The sequence below is a fragment of the Xiphophorus hellerii genome, chromosome 2 (genome assembly GCF_003331165.1).
Source record: "Xiphophorus hellerii strain 12219 chromosome 2, Xiphophorus_hellerii-4.1, whole genome shotgun sequence".
Lineage (NCBI taxonomy): Eukaryota > Metazoa > Chordata > Actinopteri > Cyprinodontiformes > Poeciliidae > Xiphophorus > Xiphophorus hellerii.
The window spans coordinates 12,083,491-12,103,840 of record NC_045673.1 but is presented as its reverse complement, the minus strand read 5'-3'; the positions used below and the strand labels follow the sequence as shown (position 1 = coordinate 12,103,840).

General features: G+C 43.7%; 1 protein-coding gene across 1 annotated transcript in view; it reads right to left on the bottom strand.

The window, feature by feature from the left end:
• Positions 1-19,039, bottom strand: part of sema3ab (sema domain, immunoglobulin domain (Ig), short basic domain, secreted, (semaphorin) 3Ab) — a 44,926-nt gene extending 25,887 nt beyond the window's left edge. Inside the window, exon 1 of the mRNA XM_032583983.1 lies at positions 18,223-19,039. Coding sequence (XP_032439874.1) covers positions 18,223-18,340 — 118 coding nt within the window. The 5' untranslated portion in view covers positions 18,341-19,039. The remainder of the gene's footprint in view (positions 1-18,222) is intronic.
• Positions 19,040-20,350: the final 1,311 nt, after the last annotated feature.

Sequence of the window (20,350 nt, the reverse complement as noted above, 5' to 3'; positions counted from 1 at the left end):
TAAGAATTCAGACAACTGCCCTGTTTTGCTTTTATGCATCAGCTGTCTCCAAAAGGCGCCTTTTGTTCTTATTCTTTTAATTCTTTTGTCTCAGGTAAAGAAATGTACTTCTGTGTACTCTGAAGTTTCTTGTTAAATTCATACGGTGTTTTCTATTGAATTAAACTTTGTATTTCTGTGACGTCATCGTGCCTTGCCGTTTCCTTGCCGGCCGTGACGACATCCACTCGGGACCCGGGCATCCAGGAGGAAAAGGAGAGCCATGCTGTTTCCAAAACTTAAGCTAACCTAATAACTTTCCTCCTTAATATTTGGGGGCTCGCCGGTTACGGATTCTGAGCGGGTGGCTCTGTCACGCGCTGGCCCGGTTCGGCTCGGACGCTACAGTCGGGTAAGACTCTTTGATTTGTTTCCGTGTCTGCGACACGTGGGCGATCGGTGCTGGCTGTTTTGGTGTGTGACTACAGGGCTGGAAGCTGCAGATGTATGTAGATGCTTCTAAAAGATTTTGTTGTTAATAGCTTTGAATAGACACGGGTACAGAGGATCGTGGCAGGTCCAAGCAGTCGGCTTAACGTTACCGCTGTTATAAGGCTAGGTTTTAAGTGAATTTTTCCTGAAGGCTTAATTCTGTCCCTTCGAAAAAATTGGGAAAGTTTGTGTCTAGGTTGAATCACCTTTCTGTGGCAGGATTAAGGACTGAGATTTGAGTTGTATCACTCGGAGGACTGAAAGCAGGTTGAATCACCGATTAAGGACTGAAAGCAGGTTGAATCACCGATTAAGGACTGAGATTTGAGTTGTATCACTCGGAGGACTAAGTTTATAAGTTTGGAAATAACTGCAGTTTTTTGCCGGCATTTTATTTTGATTTTTTATTTTTATTTTTATTTTTTTTTTTTTCTCTTTCTCCCCTCTGTCTTGTACGTTTGTCCGAAACTGTGTTTTGTGTCTCTGTGTTTCTCTGTGTTTCTTTGTGTTTCTCTGTGTGGAGATCTGTGCTTGTTGCTGAGACACGAGGCTGTTTGAATCTGTGTGCGTATCTGCGTGTGTGTGTGTGTGTGTGTATGCTAATTGCCTTGAGCGGAACGCTGTGTTTTAAAAAGCGCTGCGTGTGTGAATTTGCGTGGTTTTTGCTACATTTATTGTACAGTTATTATGGATACTGGGTTGACAAATGATGTTATAGGCCATTCATATAGTCTGGCTCCGTGGAAAACTCTGCGGGACCAGATTGCGGACTTCATTTGTATTTATGAGAAACAACTTGGTCTGAATTCGCTTGATGTGACGGCGGAGGAATTGAAAGTCAGGTTGGAAAATGCGGTCAGCAAAAACAATGAACTCCTAAGTGCTGAAAAGCCGTTAGGACTGATTCTGAATGCTTGTCTAAGTCAGGCTTCAGCTGATAGGGATGCGGTGCGTGGTGAAAAGGATGGGGCTACTCTGTTTCGCAGAAAGAAACTAATTAAAAAGCTGGAGAATGCGGAACAGGATAGGCAATTCTGGGCTAAACTTCTGGTGGCTTGGCAAGGGACGGATCACCTTTATGGAAAGGGTTTGGTTACGAAGGCTTCGGACTCATTACACGCCCCGGTTGATCTTTCGGGGGTTTCCTCTGACCGGCCGAAACAGAAGTTTAATCCATCTGTTGCTTCACCCCCACCCCCATATAATGACACTAATCCCTCTTGCACGGGGTTGTATCCAGTGTTGGATGTTCGCAGGGGCACCGCTGAATGGGATCTCCTGAGGGTTCCTCCTCAGAGTTCTTCTGCTCCACCGGCGCGGGAGGATCCCGATTTAATGACGCCATGCCCGGCGTCACCTCTTGCTGTTCGCTCTGTTTCTGATAGTCTTCCTATGGCGGATCGGGTTCTACGTGAAAAACTTTGTTTTTCTAGATATCCATTGGCGACTTCTTCAGGTGTGGCTCAGGTTTCACGTCAGTTGAGCAGCCCTGCACCTTCCTTAGACTCTTCCTCACAAGAGGGGGAGCAGGGGGAGGTTCAGTTGAATGTAGATGTGTCACTGGTTGGCCGTCTGGTTGAGGAGCCCCCACCCATTCGGGGAAATTCAGTGTCTTCTCCTCATATTTTGAAAGACCATGTGAAGTTTACCTCCGCTCCGATGCAGCTTCGGAGTGGACGTACACTGTATGACATGCAGAGAAGGGATGTTAGTCCCTCCCCTCGTGGGGTGAGCACACCACGGAGGGGCGGTGCCACCTCTAATGCTGTCACTTTTCGGGAACGACTTTCAAGTTTAGGCAGGAAATCACAGGGGGGTATGGATGATTGGGACTCAGACCTTTCAAATGGATCAATTCATTCTGAGGACCTGTCAGTACGTTCTGACAGTTCTTCTCCATATGCTATGCCTTTAATAGTTTCACGCCAAGGACACAGATACAAGCCGTTTTCTTTTGGAGATTTACAGACCCTTATTGAAAAATTACCATCTTTGGTGGACGGTGCTATTCCTTGGTTACATGCATTAGATTCACTGACAGGGGGGTTGACCTTAGCATTGGGGGATTTCAGGGCAATTTTGAATCGTTCAACAACGACAACAAATTGCCGTGATGTCGAGCTGTCTGCGGGAACTGTGAACTTCCCTGATGAGACGCCTCTTACAGCTGTTCTGACTCCTGTGGGTGCGGCCTTGAGGGATATATTTCCTCCTGTGTCGCTGTCACTTATTCCAAAGTTTTTCTGGGATTCCAAAGAACACCCAAAGGTATTTTTAGACAAAGCCATAGATATTTGGAGGCGACAGTCTGGGGTTCATCCAGCTGTTGCTACATTAATGAGGGAACATTTTCGTCAAGCTGTTTTAAATGGTGTCCCTACTTCTGTCGCTGCTTCAATGGGGACAAACCCGGAGTTGAGATCTTGTGACCATGCGAAGTGGGAATTGCATTTGTTGCATAATATGCAGGTTTTTCAGGATAAGGAGAAAGAGAAGGAGAGAGAACAAGAAGATCTTAAGAATCAATTATTGAAACTTCAAATAGGAGAAGCTAAACAGAAATTTAATCTTGCAAGACAGGAAAGACAGGAGGTTAGAGCTATGTTGGCGGCTGTTGCACGCGCTCCTCTTCCGGTGTTTCATTCTGGTCCTGGCGTGTCAGCTCCTCGTTTTCGGTCTGGTCCTCCGGGGTGGCGTGGGGGCAGACGGGGAAGGCCTGCAGTGTCGGTCGCGCGAGGAAGGGGTGGACGCGGCAGAGACAGGTGTTTTTATTGTGGGGAGGAGGGTCACTGGGTTCAACAGTGCCCTCACTATATATCAGATGGTGCGTTGCCAGACTTGACATCACAACAAACTCCGAATGCTGCATTGCTTCCGCAACGTCCAGGACAGTTTTCACAGGCTGGGCAGTATTGACACACCCCGGTGAAGAACCCAAGTCAGGGGGCTTTGGCAGATCCCCTGATTGATGTGACAGTTGATGGACAATCATTATCATTTTTGGTGGATACAGGGGCAACATATTCCACCATGAATGCTGTCATGCCTTCACATAAACTTTCTGATCAGACAATATCAGTGGTTGGTTTTTCTGGGGTGAAACAGACTCTGCCAATCTCCACGCCTCTGCACACGGTTGTGGGCAGACAGAAAGTGACGCATCCTTTTGTGTGCTCCCCCTCATCTCCCGTTAATTTACTAGGGAGGGATTTGTTGATTGCTTTGGGGGCAACTATTTTGTGTGGACCTGATGGATTACTTGTCACTTTTCCTGATGGATCGTCTCACGCCTGTTCTCCGGTTTATACCCATGGACAGTTTTTGCTGCAACAAGCTGAGGAGCAACTGGCTGACATATACTGGGGGCGTTTACAGCCGGAAAAGACTGATCATGCTGGAATTCTGTCTTGTTTTCTGCTTTGGAAGCCCTGGATTCAAGCGCTGGCTCCGTATGGTCCTACCCCTGATCTGCCCCATGTTACTTTATTTTATGACCGAGACCAGACTGAATGGTTCCAGGAGCAGTTTGAGACACATTTAGCCGGTGGTGACTGGACTGTATTTTCACAGGACATTTATGTGGCACCGGAGGGGGTGGCTGCGGCTGTTGATCTGACACAAGATCAGTCGTTTTGGTATAAAATGCAAGATGAAGCTGTTCCACATATTTCTTTGGCTCTCCATCCTGGCCATCAGGCCATGGAATTAGGGGGCGTCGTAAAGCGCTCCCTGGCAGTCTTAGACTGGCAGGCAACTGTTAATACAGACCTCTTTTTCTCTCCTTCTACAAACACCTACAGAATAAAGTGTTCTGCTGTAGACTCTGTAGTTTTGGAACATCTTCAACTTCCTAGGCATCATGGCAGGGAGTTGACTGATCATCCAACTGCAGCTGCAATGTTGGCTTCTCTGCCTGAATGTCTGTGGGCAACGGGTCCTACGGATGTGGGGCTCGTTGATGTCACACCTGTCACTTTTGATTTGCGACCGGGCCCTCCTATTTGGAGGTCTCAGTATCCTCATAAGCAGGCGGCAGAAGAGGGACTAGCGGAAACTATTGGGGGTCTTCTGGAGGCTGGTGTGTTAGAATCTTCCACCTCTTCCTGGAACACTCCTATTTTACCAGTCGAGAAGAAAGGGACGGGTAAATACCGCATGGCACATGATCTCCGGACAATTAATTCCGTTTTATTGACCCCTACGGTGCCAGTCCCTAATCCTCATGTTGCATTAACGAACCTTGATCCCTCTCAGACTTGGTTTTCTTGTGTGGACCTTGCTAACGCTTTCTTTTGTCTCCCATTGGCTGAGGAATGTAGAGATGTGTTTTCTTTCACCTACGGGGGTCAGCAGCTGAGATATACGCGTTTGCCTCAGGGTTTTGCTCTCTCCCCAGGGCTCTTTAATCAGGTTTTGAAACAGCAGTTAGCAGACTGCTCGTTACCGGACGGTGTGACTCTGATTCAGTATGTGGATGATCTCATGCTGGCAGCACAGTCGTTGGAGTCCTGCACTGAGGCCACGCGACGTTTGCTGTCACACCTTGCTGACAGAGGTTTTAAAGTGAGCAGGTCTAAATTGCAAATTGCGAGAAAGCAGGTTTCTTTCTTGGGGCGGACTATCACTGCGACTGGCACTCAGATGTCTGCCAGTCACAAATCTGCTATCCTCGATCACCCTAAACCACACACGGTGAAAGACATGCTGTCCTTTCTTGGTTTGACTGGATATAGTAGGAACTATGTTCCTAACTATACTGGTTTGACAGACCCTTTACGGGCATTAGTCAGGGAGCATGGGACTCGTAAGCTCAACCAGGCTTTGACTTGGAATGTGGAGGCGGAAGATGCTTTTATCTCTCTGAAACAGCAATTGGCTGCTGCTGCCCAGTTGGCTGTCCCAGATTATGCTTCGCCCTTTTATTTGGATGTTTCTGTTACAGAACTGACGATTAATGCAGTTCTGTTTCAGAAAAAAGGGGGAGACAGGAGAATCCTCCAATATGTCAGCGCAATGTTGGATCCGATGGAGAAAAGACATCCGACATGTACAAGACATGCAGCAGGTGTGGGAAAAATGATTCAAAAGACAGCACACATTGTGATGGGTCATCCATTACAGGTTATGACATCACACAGTGTGGTGGCATATGTGAATTCACAACATTTCACATTAACTACATTGAGACAACAAAAACTGAGCAAAATTCTGGAATCACCTAATATAACTTTTGTACATGACGGAGCGAATATGGCTGACAGGATGCAAGATGGACAGCCACACAACTGTGACGAATTAGTACTGAAGGAAGAAAAGATAAGACCGGACCTACAAGCTTCTCCTCTAGAAGGTGAAGATGTGAAAAACTTTTATACAGACGGTTGCTGTTTTAAACATGACACAGACGGTTTGAGAGCAGCATATGCGATAGTGGAAGACCTGGGCAGTGAGTTTCATGTTTTAAAGGCAGAAAAGCTGCAGGGTGCCCAATCAGCACAGAGGGCAGAAGTAAAAGCAATGGTCGAAGCACTGAAACTAGCTGAGGGAATGAGGGTGAATCTTTACAGTGATTCAGCTTATGTGGCTAGCGCTGTACATGTGGAACTACCTCAGTGGCTCAGAGCAGGATTTATAACTGCAACACAAAAGCCTATAAAACATGAAACTGAAATGAAGGAATTGGCGGAGGCATTACTGTTGCCTCAGTCTGTGGCTGTGATTAAATGCAAGGGACATGATCAGAGCAAGACCAGAGTTGCAGCAGGAAATGCAGCCGCAGATGAAGCCGCTAAAAGGGCAGCGGGATACCTGACATCTTTGGTGATGGTGAGTACTGAACTTGAACAGGTCGAACAAAATCACCTTGAAAAAATTATTTCTCATCAGAAAACCGTGTCACCTGAGGAACGATCAGTCTGGAGAGCAAGAGGGGCCGTCTGCAATGAAGGACTCTGGCGGGGACCAAATGGTAAAGTAATTCTTCCTCCAAATATGAGATTCCAGGTTTTCCAGGAAGCTCACGGACTCGGACATGTGGGTATTGCACAGATGCTAAAAAATCTAGAGCACTGGTGGCATCCATTTTTGAGAGACATGGTCAAGGAATATGTGAAAACATGTGAAATTTGTGGACAACATAACGCAAAACCAACTATTAGGCCACCAGTGGGACATTTCCCTTGTACTACACAACCGGGTAAGGAAATAATTATTGATTTCACAGACATGATAACACCCGTTAGAGGATACAGGTATGTATTAATGTGTGTGGATGCATACTCGGGCTGGCCAGAGGCGTGGCCAGCAAAAAAGGAGGACAGCAAAACTGTCATAAAGTGTCTGATCAATCATTACATTCCCACCCATGGATTTCCAGAGAAGGTGAGATCAGATAACGGCACTCATTTTAAGAATCAAGATCTGCAGAAAGTGGAGCAGCTGCTTGGATTGAAACATTTTTTCGGTACAGTATACCATCCTCAGTCACAAGGCAAGGTTGAGAGGTTAAACCAAACTATCAAACAAAAATTGGCCAAAGTATGTGCACATACCAAATTAAATTGGGTAGATGCTTTGCCTATTGCTTTGATGTCTGTTCGAATGTCTATTAATCAAACAACAGGGTTTTCTCCATTCGAGCTCCAGACCGGACGGATTTTTCCAGGACCTGGAAGTCGTGTGCCTGGATGGAAAGGTGAACTTGCACATTTATCTCATAAAGATTTCTTTACTGAGTTACAGAGTCTGGCTGCGGAATTTGCAAAATACCAGACGGCACAGGAGCGTCCAGCTTCAGGACCAGTTCCAGGAATCGACTGGGTGCGCCTGAAGGTCATCAAACGGAAGTGGTCTGAACCTCGTTTCACCGGACCACACCGAGTAGTGGAGAGGACGTCTCATGCTGTTCGTCTACAAGGGAAAGGAGACACCTGGTTTCATTGGAGTCAGTGCACAGCAGCTGAGGAGCCACAGCGTGCGCTCCGTGATGTACAGGAAGAGCTTCGACTTCAATCTTCGGACGAGGAGCAACGTCAGGCGCTTCCAGGAGGGAGTGTAGCAGGAATTCCTGCCACAACCACTTCAGGTTCCTGAAATTCAAAGTTTAAAAGGCTCGGACAGGCATAATAATCCTGTTCCGCTGTCCTTCCATTGAGGAAGAAGGAGATTTCATACTCTCCTTTAAAAAAAAAACCACTGTTATATTGGCATAATAATCCAATTTTCAGTGAGCAACGGCTGCGAAGGTGGAAACTTGAGGTTTCCGACCGAGGAGGATCAGGCTACGAGAAGATCCACATAAACTCATTTTTATTGCGAGTTTCGTTTTTGCGAACTATAAAAGAACTTTCGTCTTTGCGCGTAATTTTTTATCATTTTTTGAAGAAGATTTCATATTTTGTTTTTTACAGACTTTTAAAGAACATTTGAAAAAAAAAAAAAAAAAAAAAGAGAAAACTATTGTGTAATTCTTTATGTCTGCATGTTTTTGATTGGTGGAGTGTATTTTTTAAGTTTCCAGAATAATTTTTAGCTATTGTTATATACATGTCTTAGTCTTATTTTTGCATTTTTTTTATTATATTTGGGGCTGTTCTGTGTACTGTGTTTTCTGGGTTGTATTATGATAATTGAGTTTCTGATTTTTTCTCTCATATTTGTAGAATGATAAGTGCCTTTCACGCTTAAATTTTACCGGTGTGACTTTGCGGTTAAAAGGTGAGTGTTTAAAAATTGTTGAATAACGCAGGATTATAATTGACAGGTTCGCACGATGGGGTTCAGCTTAAGATACAGGAACTGGGAGTGGAAGTTTTTGCTAGGTGTGTTTCTTGAACTCAATTTGCTGGGAATGTGGGTTTTCGGAGGAGCCACGAGTGGACACATTTCCTCACAGACACCTAATCTCCGACCGAGTCTTGTCGAGTGCGGAGTGTCTTGCGGAAATGCGACTGTTCGTGTGGAGCGTTCTTTGAGTCCTCCTGTTGATAAGTGCCTCACTAAATATCGTGGAATTGAGTTGAATTATACTCTGGGTACTGTAACTAATTACCAAATTGATCTGTGTGAGGTAATTCGTCGCTGCTGGTCGACCCCTCACTCCTGGCAGAAGACTTCTGTGTATTTGTGTGGTGATCTGACCTTCCAGCGACATTGTATTACTCAGGAAAATGGGGTTCGACACTTGTGTCCCACTTGGAAATCGGCTTTCAGATGGGTGGGATCAAGTTGGAGTCCACCGTATGCTCATAAATCTGTCACTGAATATGACAAGGTTACCATAAGACGAGGGACTTTAAGACATTCTCCAGCGACGGGTAAAAATCCTTTAGTGCTAACCATTTCCTCGATGCATGATGTTTTCTTTAAACAGTATCCGGCAGATTCAGCTGTTTATTTGACTCTAGGTGCTTCAATTGACGATAAAGATCCACTTGGGATTATTAAAATTAATATGGTCAGACCTGAGGGGGAGGAAGACAGGGATATGGAAATTCCGGATCAGCATGCGGCTAAGATTGATTACACAGCCGTTTCACCATTGGACATCATTCAAACAGCGACTGGGTATAGGGAGAAAAATTTATGGCTGAATTGGATGGTTCAAACGGCTAAAGAAACTAATATTGGGAACTGCATTGCATGTGCTACAGCTAGACCCCATTTGTATACTGAACCTGCCCCATTACACTTGGGAGATAGTTGGGGTTTTAATTGCATGCTGAGACTAACAACTGAGGCAGATCCCGTAAATTGTGATGCGCTTGCCAAAATATATCCACCTATTAATAACTATACTCAGACGGGAACTTTTCTTCCGTATAAGGGTGAAGGGTTGTATGTGTGTTTTAATTTTACTCATCTTAAGCCCGATTTCGATCTAGGACAGATTTCTAGTGATTGGTGTAATGTTACTTTAACAGCGGCCGGAATCGGGAGTTGGGCAAGAGCTGGTCTGTATTATTTTTGTGGGGGTGATAGATTATATGTGCGTATTCCTCCTAAGACTGTTGGAGTATGTGCCATGACTCGTCTGGCTGTGCCGCTTATGGTTGTAGGAGAAAGACTTGATCCTGTAGGACCGGAGCAGGTGCTCACCTTACAGGCTCAGGGGCACAAGAGACAGGTGCGTAATACACGTTTTGATACTGCATTTGATTTGACTACTAATTCTCCCACTTATGTAGATGCCATCGGCGTGCCGAGAGGGGTCCCGGATCAATATAAATTGGCGGATCAAATTGCAGCAGGTTTTGAAAATATACCGGTGTTGTCAGCTCTTTTTCCTATCACGCCGAATAAAAATGTTGATAGGATAAATTATGTCCATTATAATCTTTTGAGGCTAGCGAATCTGACCAGGGATGCTGTTGGGGGTTTGAAGGAGCAGTTAGCTCCTACTTCTTTAATGACAATTCAAAATCGGATGGCGTTGGACATGCTGTTGGCCGAAAAGGGTGGAGTCTGTTTTATGTTCCAGGAGAGCTGCTGTACTTTCATTCCGAACAATACGGCCCCTGATGGATCTGTCACTCGAGCGTTGGAAGGTTTGAGAATTTTGAGTAACACTATGCATGAACATTCAGGTATTGATGGCGGCTTGGACAGGTGGTTCTCTACTATGTTTGGTAAATGGAAAGGGATTGTTATGTCATTGTTAGTTTCGGTGGCTACGTTTGTGGCCATAATAGTCACATGCGGATGCTGCTGTGTTCCGTGTATACGCTCGCTTATCATTAGGCTTATTGCAGTTTCAATTGAGAAGGGAAGCAGCGGCCCACCGCCTCCACCGCCCTATCAGATGCTGTTTCGGGGAGCTGCTGATGGGGGGGTTGTGGAGCTGGGCGGTTCTATTTGAACAGGGGGAATTGTTATTTGAATTGTTATTTCATTTAGTATAGTACGTAGTTTTAGTTCCTCTATTAGAATGCATAATCGATTTGTTTGTGAGGTCTGATGTATATAATACTCAGACCTCAACAGGGGGAATTGTTAAGGAATCATGGCTATTTTTGATGGTTTAATATAAGTTAAGCTAATGCCATGTGTGTTTAAGTAGACCAACATTCCTTTGGACAAAAGCAGATGCAAGCAGGAGTTCACAGATAAACATTCTTTTGGCAAGGCTGTAATTTAGACCAGCCATAAAACACAAAGCTCTTGAAAGGTTTTAAATTAGGAGGCCATAAAGAATATCTTCCCCGGCTCGCAGGTCAGAGGTCGGGGGTGTCTCAGGAGTTCAGAGTTGCATCTGGAGTGGATCAACTTAGGAATCTTGGAAACACTGAGGTTTAATTTCTGATACACCTTTTAATATTAATAGCAATAGTGTGTTAGATAAAAGTATATTACCCAAGATACAAATACTAATCTAGTAAATGGAAATGTATTTGAAAATGTACTAACTATGACAATATTGGAACCCAAAAGGGAATGGTTTGAATGTTATGTTTTACAGGTTGAAAAAGACTTCTATCTCATTATTGTTTGTGATAAGGTAAAGATTCAAATCTTTGGAGAAGCTGACTGCAGAGGAGCAAGATAGGTTTTGTGAAAATAACTTATAACTTTAATAACTAGAATGACTCTTGATATTTGTCATTAAAACTCAGGGGAAGGTCTAAGTATTTTCCAAGGTAGCTCTTGGTTGGTCAAAAACAGAGGTACGCCCTATTTGCATATATTAGCAAAGAGAAACGCCTTCACTAGAAAAGGGAATGCTCAATAATAAGAATTCAGACAACTGCCCTGTTTTGCTTTTATGCATCAGCTGTCTCCAAAAGGCGCCTTTTGTTCTTATTCTTTTAATTCTTTTGTCTCAGGTAAAGAAATGTACTTCTGTGTACTCTGAAGTTTCTTGTTAAATTCATACGGTGTTTTCTATTGAATTAAACTTTGTATTTCTGTGACGTCATCGTGCCTTGCCGTTTCCTTGCCGGCCGTGACGACATCCACTCGGGACCCGGGCATCCAGGAGGAAAAGGAGAGCCATGCTGTTTCCAAAACTTAAGCTAACCTAATAACTTTCCTCCTTAATACTTGCCTTAGCACGAATAGCAGAACTGATGGATGGACCAGACATACGCAGCGGGGATGGGGAAGCATTTCGCATGTTTGCACTACGGATACGTTCTCTGTTGGGCATGTTAGAGCAACTAGGAAGAGAAGGTAGTATTGAACTCCATTGTGGGTCTCATGTTTCCAGATTGCTAAGCAAGCTTCCACACGAGCTTAGAAGCAGTTTTAGAAGAAGAGTGCATCCAAGTAAGGTTCCAATTCCAACTCTGTATGATCTAGGAGAATGGCTGGATTTTGAAATGCAGGTTTATGAAGATAGTACCAGATTCTGTACTCCTGTCAGAGATAGCCAAAGGAAAAGAGGCACAGAAAAGGACAAAAGGGTGGTGTCAAGAACTACAGCATTACTGCTCAGTTCTGGGAAATCAGGAGAGACCAAGGTTTCTGAGCTGACACAAAATGCCATTACTACTGAGAAGGTCAAGAATAAACCATATTGTCCCTACTGTGACCATTCCAGTCATTTTTTGAACGGTTGTCAGAACTTTCAGCAGCTTACAAAGGAACAGAAAGTGCTGTGGATCAAAACAAATAACCGCTGCTGGCGTTGTGGGAGAGGACATCTGTCTGCCAAATGTACTCTCAAGGCAACGTGTAAAACCTGTGGACGTAGGCACTTGCTGATACTACATGATGTAAACGAGAAGTGGCAGGAAAAAGAGGAGACGGCAGAGAGGGGGAAACCCCCAGACCAGGGAACCATTGTGGGTGCATGTCTAACAAGCAGTGTGGATGACAAACTTTATGTTGGACGTTCTCTAACCAAGCGTAAAGTTCTTCTAAAAATAGTCAAGGTCCGATTGAGTAACGGGAGCAAAAGTATGGAAGCCTTCGCTGTTCTGGATGATGGTTCGGAGAGATCCATTTTGCTCCACAGTGCAGCACGTGAGCTTGGTTTGGAAGGGGAAGCTGAAGCTCTTGTTCTCCACACAGTGAAAAAGGACTCAAGGGTCATCCATGGCCATGCAGTTTCATTCTCTGTCTCCCCTGTAGCTCAACCAGCAAAGACATTTTGGATTAACCGGGCTTTCACAGCTAAATCTTTAAACCTTGCAGAACACAGTCAACCCACTGTTGCTCTTCAGAGAAAATACAAACATCTGCAAGATTTACCACTTCAACCGATAAACACGGTTCAGCCACTTCTCCTGATTGGATCTGACTTCCCATATTTAATCACTCCCATGGAACCGGTCCTCTTGGGGAGTAAAGGTGGCCCAGCAGCAGTCAGAACTCGCTTAGGTTGGACATTACAGGGCCCTGCGGAAGGAGTGAAACCGGGATCAGACACACAACAATGTAATTTCATCTCATTTCAGTCTCCCACCATTGAGTTGCATCAACAAGTTGAGAAGCTCTGGCAACTTGATGTTCTTCCATATCGGAGCACAAAGGAAGTGACCAGGTCCCGACAAGATAGTGAGGCTTTGTGCACCCTTCAAGAAAAGACTGTCAGAACTCAAGTTGGTGGAGTACTCAGATATGCTACCCCAATGCTCCGCATTAAAGGCACAGAACCTCTGCATGCTACTCCTGAAGCAACTCTTCCACTCCTCAGAAGCATAGAAAGGAGACTTACTAAAAATCCTGATCAGGCAGAAATATATAAGGCTGAAATGAAGAAACTGGAGGATGCTGGTTACATACTGAAGTTACAGCTTGAAGAAGTGGAGAAATCTGATGAAGCCTGGTACATCCCACATCACTTGGTACAGCACAACAATAAAAGCAGAGTAGTTTTTAACTGTTCATTCCAATATCAAGGCAGAAACTTAAACAAACTACTCCTACCAGGTCCTACTTTAGGCCCATCTTTGCTGGCAGTGCTTCTTCGCTTTCGCGAACATACAGTGGCCATTTCTAGTGATATTAAAGCAATGTTTCACCAGGTGAGACTTCTCCCTGAGGACAAACCACTGTTGCGGTTCCTTTGGAGGGACTTAAAAAGGGAGGAACCGCCAAGTGTATATGAGTGGCAGGTGCTCCCCTTTGGGACCACCTGCAGTCCATGCTGTGCCACTTATGCACTGCAAAAGCATGTTCAAGATCACAGTCTGCCTGAAGAGGACATCCGAGAGGCAGTTGAAAGGGGTTTCTATGTGGACAATTGTCTCCACAGTTTCAGTTCAGAAATGGAGGCAAAGATGTTAGTTGATAAACTTCGAGATGTCCTGGCTGAGGGAGGATTCGATCTAAGACAATGGGCGAGCAACGTGCCATCCGTAATCAGTCATCTCCCAGAAGATGCCAGATCAACTAGCAGCAATTTGTGGATAAATCAGAATCAGCTTGATACATTTGAATCCACACTCGGACTCCACTGGCATTGTCCTACAGATCTGCTGCATTACAAACATCTTCCTACTGGTGACCTCTCAGTGACGATGCGAAGCATTTACAGAACTCTGGCTAGCCTGTATGACCCCCTTGGTTATATTATCCCCTTTACCACCAGAGCTAAGATTGTCATTCAACGTCTCTGGGATAAAAAAAGAGAGTGGGATGATCCAAGACTTCCCGAGGACCTGCTACAGACATGGAAAACCTGGCAGGCAGAGCTGCCCGACCTAGAGAAGATCTCTTTACCTCGATGTTACACCACGGAAAAGTTAGATCTACCGGACAGCAAAAGAGACATCCATATATTTTGTGACGCGTCAGAGCGGGCATACGGCTCAGTTGCCTATATGGTCACAGAATCTCCAGATGGAATCCAGGAAATTGCTTTTCTAGCAGCCAGGTCACGAGTAGCCCCACGAAAGCAGCTGTCCATTCCAAGATTGGAATTGTGTGCAGCTCTCACAGGTGCACAGTTAGCTCATGTGCTAAAGACTGAACTCAGCATACCTATACAGAAGGTTTATCTGTGGTCAGACTCCACCACTGTTTTAACTTGGCTAAAGTCTGAGTCATGCCACTTTAAGGTGTTTGTTGGGACCCGGGTGGCAGAGATTCAGGAGCTGACTTCAGCCCAGGATTGGCACTTTGTGCCATCAAAGGAGAATCCTGCTGATGACATAACCAGGGGAAAAACTCTGACCGAACTAGCCGTTGTCTCCAGATGGACACATGGGCCTCTCTTTCTTCAAGATCCTATCGATCAATGGCCGCTCATGCCCTCAATTTCCATCATGGATGGCGAAGAGGAGCTCAAACATTCATCATTTTGTGGAACCATTTCTAACATTCCAAACTCCACCATCCCTGAGGTCACACAGTACCAAACTTTCAGGGATCTTGTAGAAGCGACAGTGAAACGTGCTCATGGGGCGGCTCACACCTCTGGCAGCTCCACAGCAGATGATTATCGAAAAGCTGAAATCGAAATATTGCGACAAACCCAAATGGACAGCTTTCCTACTGAGTTTCCTAAGCTCAAATCAGGCCAAACGGTTGGACCTAGTAGTCGGTTGTATCCTTTGGATCCACAGTTTGACCAATCCATGGAACTCATTCGTGTGGGAGGCCGTTTGAGACGTGCCTCTGAACTTGAAGAGGATTCTATCCACCCATTCGTACTCGATTCTCGTCATCCTGTGACAGAATTAATCATTAAGGATATTGATGCAGAGCTTCACCACCCAGGACCCGAGAGGGTATTTGCTGAAATAAGGAGAAGATTCTGGATTCTACGGGGCAGGGAGGCTGTTCGGCGCTATCAGCGACATTGTGTTGGCTGCAAACGATGGAGAGGAAGACCTGTTGCTCCCCAAATGGCTGATTTGCCACCATCCAGACTCAGACTATTCAAACCACCTTTCTACTCTACTGGAGTAGACTGCTTTGGACCTTACATTATCAAAGTTGGCAGAAGACATGAGAAGCGGTGGGGCATCATATTCAAATGTATGACCACAAGGGCTGTGCATGTAGATCTGCTGTCCAGCCTTGATGCCGACTCGTTCTTGTTGGCACTGAGACGTATGATAGCACGGAGAGGAAAGCCCTATGAAGTACTTTGTGATCAAGGCACCAATTTTAAAGCTGGAGAACGGGAACTGACCGAGGCATTCAGGAGCCTTCAGCCACAAATCCAGGAGCAACTGGCTGGTCAACAAATAGACTTCAGATTCAACCCTCCAGGAGCACCGCACTTCGGTGGGTGTTGGGAAAGGGAAATTAAATCCCTGAAATCGGCCCTCACGACAACCTTGGGTGCCCAAATTGTGACAGAGGAGGTGCTGCGCACACTTTTGGTGGAAGTTGAAGGAATACTTAATTCCAAACCACTTGGTTATGTTTCAGCAGATGTAGCTGACCCAGATCCTATCACTCCTAACATCTTGTTGATGGGGCGGCTAGACCCATCTCTTCCTCAAGTTAAATACCCAGAAGTAGAGATTGCTGGTCGGAGGAGATGGAGATATAGTCAAGTGTTAGCTGACCACTTTTGGAAACATTTCCTAAAGTTCTATCTGCCAGGACTCCAGGCTCGGAATAAGTGGCAAGAGCACTCTGAAGACCTGCAAGTTGGAACCGTTGTGATGATAGCAGACCCACAGTTACCACGAGCTCTTTGGCCTGTTGGTTTGATAAAAACGGTTTTCCCTGGAGCAGACGGGAGAATCCGCACAGCTGAAGTGCAGGTCAAAGAGCGCAACTATATTCGCCCTGTAGTACGTCTAGTAAAACTTCCAGAAATTCCAGAATGAAGGGCTGATCTTCAGTTAATATTTCCCAAGCTGCAAATTATCACAGACAATTTGGGGGCGGCTGTGGAAAATACCACAGCTTCGCTGGACTTCGCCTTGTAGGCTTGTCTGAACCGTGATTGGCTGGTCTGCCTGTCAATCATGGTCGACAACAACCTATCAGAGCCTTAATGGGTGGGAATGTTCTAGAAGGGGGCAGAACACGTTTTTCATATAGTTTTTGCAGTAGTTCAGTAGTTGTAGCAACTGTATTATCAGAAAGGAGTTCTAAGTTCGATATTTTCTGATTACTGGTTTGTTTTGCTGCATCAAGAATTGTAAGTTGAATGATAATAAAGGGACGCCACATCTTTGATCGGATGCCTGCAGTTTTTTTCAGATACACCAAGCCCTTCAGTTCAACTGGTAATTACCAGGAGACATATTTTTATTCAATATACTTTGATATATTATATTCTATTTGATGACTGTTATTTAACCAGGCAGTCCAGTTTTTGTCATTAATTGAACTTTCAGACATTACAGTAGCTGGAATGTGCCACAGCAAAGGGAAATGGTCTCAGAAGCTTTGTTGCTTCAGGTACTGAATGATATGTAATTGTTGGAACCACAATTTCTCTTCTCTACCCAAAAATCCTTATTGTCTTTGTCAAGCCACTAGTTTCTGACCTTAAGCTGAAGCAAACTTGAGTAATTCAGTAGGACAATTACCTGAAATTACCATGAAGCCCACCTCTTTGAAACATAAAAAAAAACAAGTTAAATTTTGGACTCTAAGATGTTCTAGAATGTACTTAAATAGACTCAAACTCAAAAACCATACACTCTGTAGCTGAATGTAATCATTTATTTATATACTATCTGATATTAACATTTGTTTTATGTCCTGCAGCATTTAAATGAGAGAAAAAGCAATAATATGAGAGATCTATAAGGGGCAAATACTTTTTCACAGCACAGTAAGTACCTGCTGACTACACTTAGATTAAAACTTCCCAGTCAGCACAGGGAAGCAAAGTGTTGCCCCCTGCAGCCAAAATTCAAATTAAGGCAGAATCAAATATTAAAAATAGAGACTGCAGCCCAAATAAGCAAGCTGGCCAAATTGCTACCTGGGGGGCTTTCAATAGAGATTTCAGTGTATGGGCGTGTTTCACCAAACTGACAGCATGTGGTTTCAAATGACTGATACCCTTGCAGGTATCATTTGCTTTCTGCAGATGGCAACGTATTTATGCATGCAAGTGTGTCTGCGTACGGGCACACTCGTGTCTATAATTATGGATCCCCCAGCGCTAAGCGAAAAACATTTCACTTTGGTACAGCCATCTGCTGAAACAGACCGTTCACCATTCATCTGAGTACAATTACCATGCAGGAGAGAATGGAGCAGAAAAAATGACATTCAGGAAAATAAAAAATAAAAAAAATGTGAGAAGACAAATGATGCAGCCTGGGAATCTGCCTTTTCTCCATTGCAAAATAGACAACAGCAGTTGATCAATTATTGGAGTGACAGGTCTAAATAATTAATTATCAACATGTGAAATTAATTAGCTTCTGATAATTGCTGTGTCATAATGTAAACATTTTTAACATGGCAAGAAGCTCGTCATTGGAATAAGGTGAGATGAATCTAGTTATTTCAAGCGAAATAACTAGATTATTTCTAGTTATAATCTAGAAACTAGATTATTTCTAGATTACAGAAAAGGTTTAAACAATATTCACTTATACAAATTCAAAACAACCTGCCTTATGTTTTTTACAATAGAACTGATGCACATTTATTGCCCATATTAGTAAATGTCTTGATCATAAAGAAATTATTCACTTACTCAATAAAGAATTTATAATTTGTAATTTTATTTTTCAGAAGAGTTTAACAATCTCACTCCCTTTTACACAGTATTTGAAGCACATTGAAACGTGAACTTGGTAAAGCTAAAGAGATATGTTCATAAGTTTTACAAAGCAGAAAACAACAGAAACAGGGAAATGATAATAGAAATCTCAGACATACCTTTATAGGAGAGTTTTAGCCGGGGCACGTTATTTTTGGTTTGTGTGGGTCCGCTGCCCTCCGTTCTAAGCACAGCTACCCCACACAGAAGTGTTATGGCACCCCAGAGAATCCCCATGGTCCTGAGGCAAAAAACTCCAGATAAGTCCTTTAAATAAACAACCCCTGACCAGGCAATCTCAGACCAGGTTTGGCAGGAAACGGTGGCAGTGCAAGAAACAGTCCTGTTGTCCAGTAAGTACAATGAAATGCTGGTGAGTCAGTCCAGGTTGCCTCATAACAAGTCCTGCCAGAGCAAAAAAGAACAAAAAAAACTTTTCCTGTTCCACAGGTCAAAGCCAAAATTAGAGTCCAACTAAAGAAGAATAGAATCCAGCACAGGGGAGTTAAGTTTATGGACTGCTGCCTCTGGAACTGTGATTTCTTGACTCCTTGCTGCAAACTTAACAGAACAAACTGTGATGTATCAGAAAAGGAGAATAAATTAGAGCTGGTCACACATTGAACACTAAGAGAATCTAATTATGCTTTAACTACCTTTCACTTTTGGCATCTGAGCAGAATGTAGGTGTATAACCTATCCATGATTTTACTTGGCCGCACCTTTAACCACAAGAAGTAAAACTGGTCCAAATTGTTTCAGCTGTTCATCCCATCTGCCTGGTGAGTCCTCAATGGTTTGGCTTCTTTTTTGTCTCTCACTCTACTTAGCGCTCCTTTGAGATAGTTTAGTCTCACTCAATGCAGCACAGCTCTGTCACAACACCACAAGGCACCCAGTGCAACTGAGAACAGCTGAGGCAAACACCCCAGTCAGAGTGTAGAGAGAGTGTGGGAGAAAAGGAGAGGGAGAGAGAGAGAGGAAGAGAGAGAGAGAGACGGGTGGTGGCGGGGGACTGAGAAGTACAGCAAGTGTAGTGTAGGCGGCAGAGGAGTAAGAGCAAGCAAAGATAGCGCGAGTGAAAGGAAAACTGTTAGTTGTGTTGGAAACAAAGGGTGAGTGCAAGAAAAAAGGTCAAAAAGAGTGGAAAAAAAAATTAAACCAGTTTTGAAAATTCGAAGATTATTTAGTTTGTGCAGTGATTTTACAAGGATATATTTTTTACCTTGCTTTGTACAGTTTTATTTATAATTTGTTATTGTGTAATTATTATGCTATTAAACATGTAAAATCAGCACTGCACAAGTCTAAAACCATCATTCTAGCTCCATGAGATATGTTTATTTTAGCTCTATGTTCTATGACAGATAGAGGCTGTGGGGCATGAAACTCCTAAGAGATAGCTGTGTTGTTAGTTTTGACTGGCTCCATATGCTCAGTATCTCTAAAATCAACTAGTCATACCAGCAAGGCCTGGCAGCTAACATCCTTCAGTCCACTCATTGGCTAATTAAAAGGATGTTATCTCAAGACTACAACCAGGCTGGTGGACAAACATTATTATTGAAGAGAAATCCACCTGCTGCTTGACATCCTACATCTGTCACAAGATACTTCGTCATCAACACTCTGTGGACATAACAGTTTTTGTTAATATTTTAAGATATGTTAAATTGCAAACAAATTACTGTTTTTTTTTTTTTTTTACATACAATGGCTTTATTTACAAGAATATTTTGTTTACATTCCTGGATTTTCTCTGAGTTTAAAGTTTTTTTTCTTTCTTTTCTTTCATTTTTAATGTTTATTGACATGACTTTCCAATTGTGCACTGATCTAAATTTGCAATGTGACTGAACAGCAAGGTTGATTTCAACATTGCATTTCTACATTGGGAGACCCAAAGTATGTTTAATTTTTTTTATTTCTCTCCCTTCTTTTGTTTAATCCTAAATTTTCATCTGTGAAATTTAATGACCTGATTTAAAACTAGACTGCAAAGTCCCTTTCCTTAAGGATTTTTATCTAAATCATGTGTCGACTGATCCTTAAAGGGCTTCACACTTATTCAGTCATTTACATGCTGGTGGTTACAAGCTACATTGTAGCCACAGCTGCCTTGGGGCAGTCTGACATAAGTGAGTCTTTCTGACCCCCAACAGGAAGCAAGGCGAATGAAATGTCTTGCAGTTGGAGTGGGGTTTTAACCGGCAACCGTCTAGTTACAGGACAAAGTCCTACTATCAT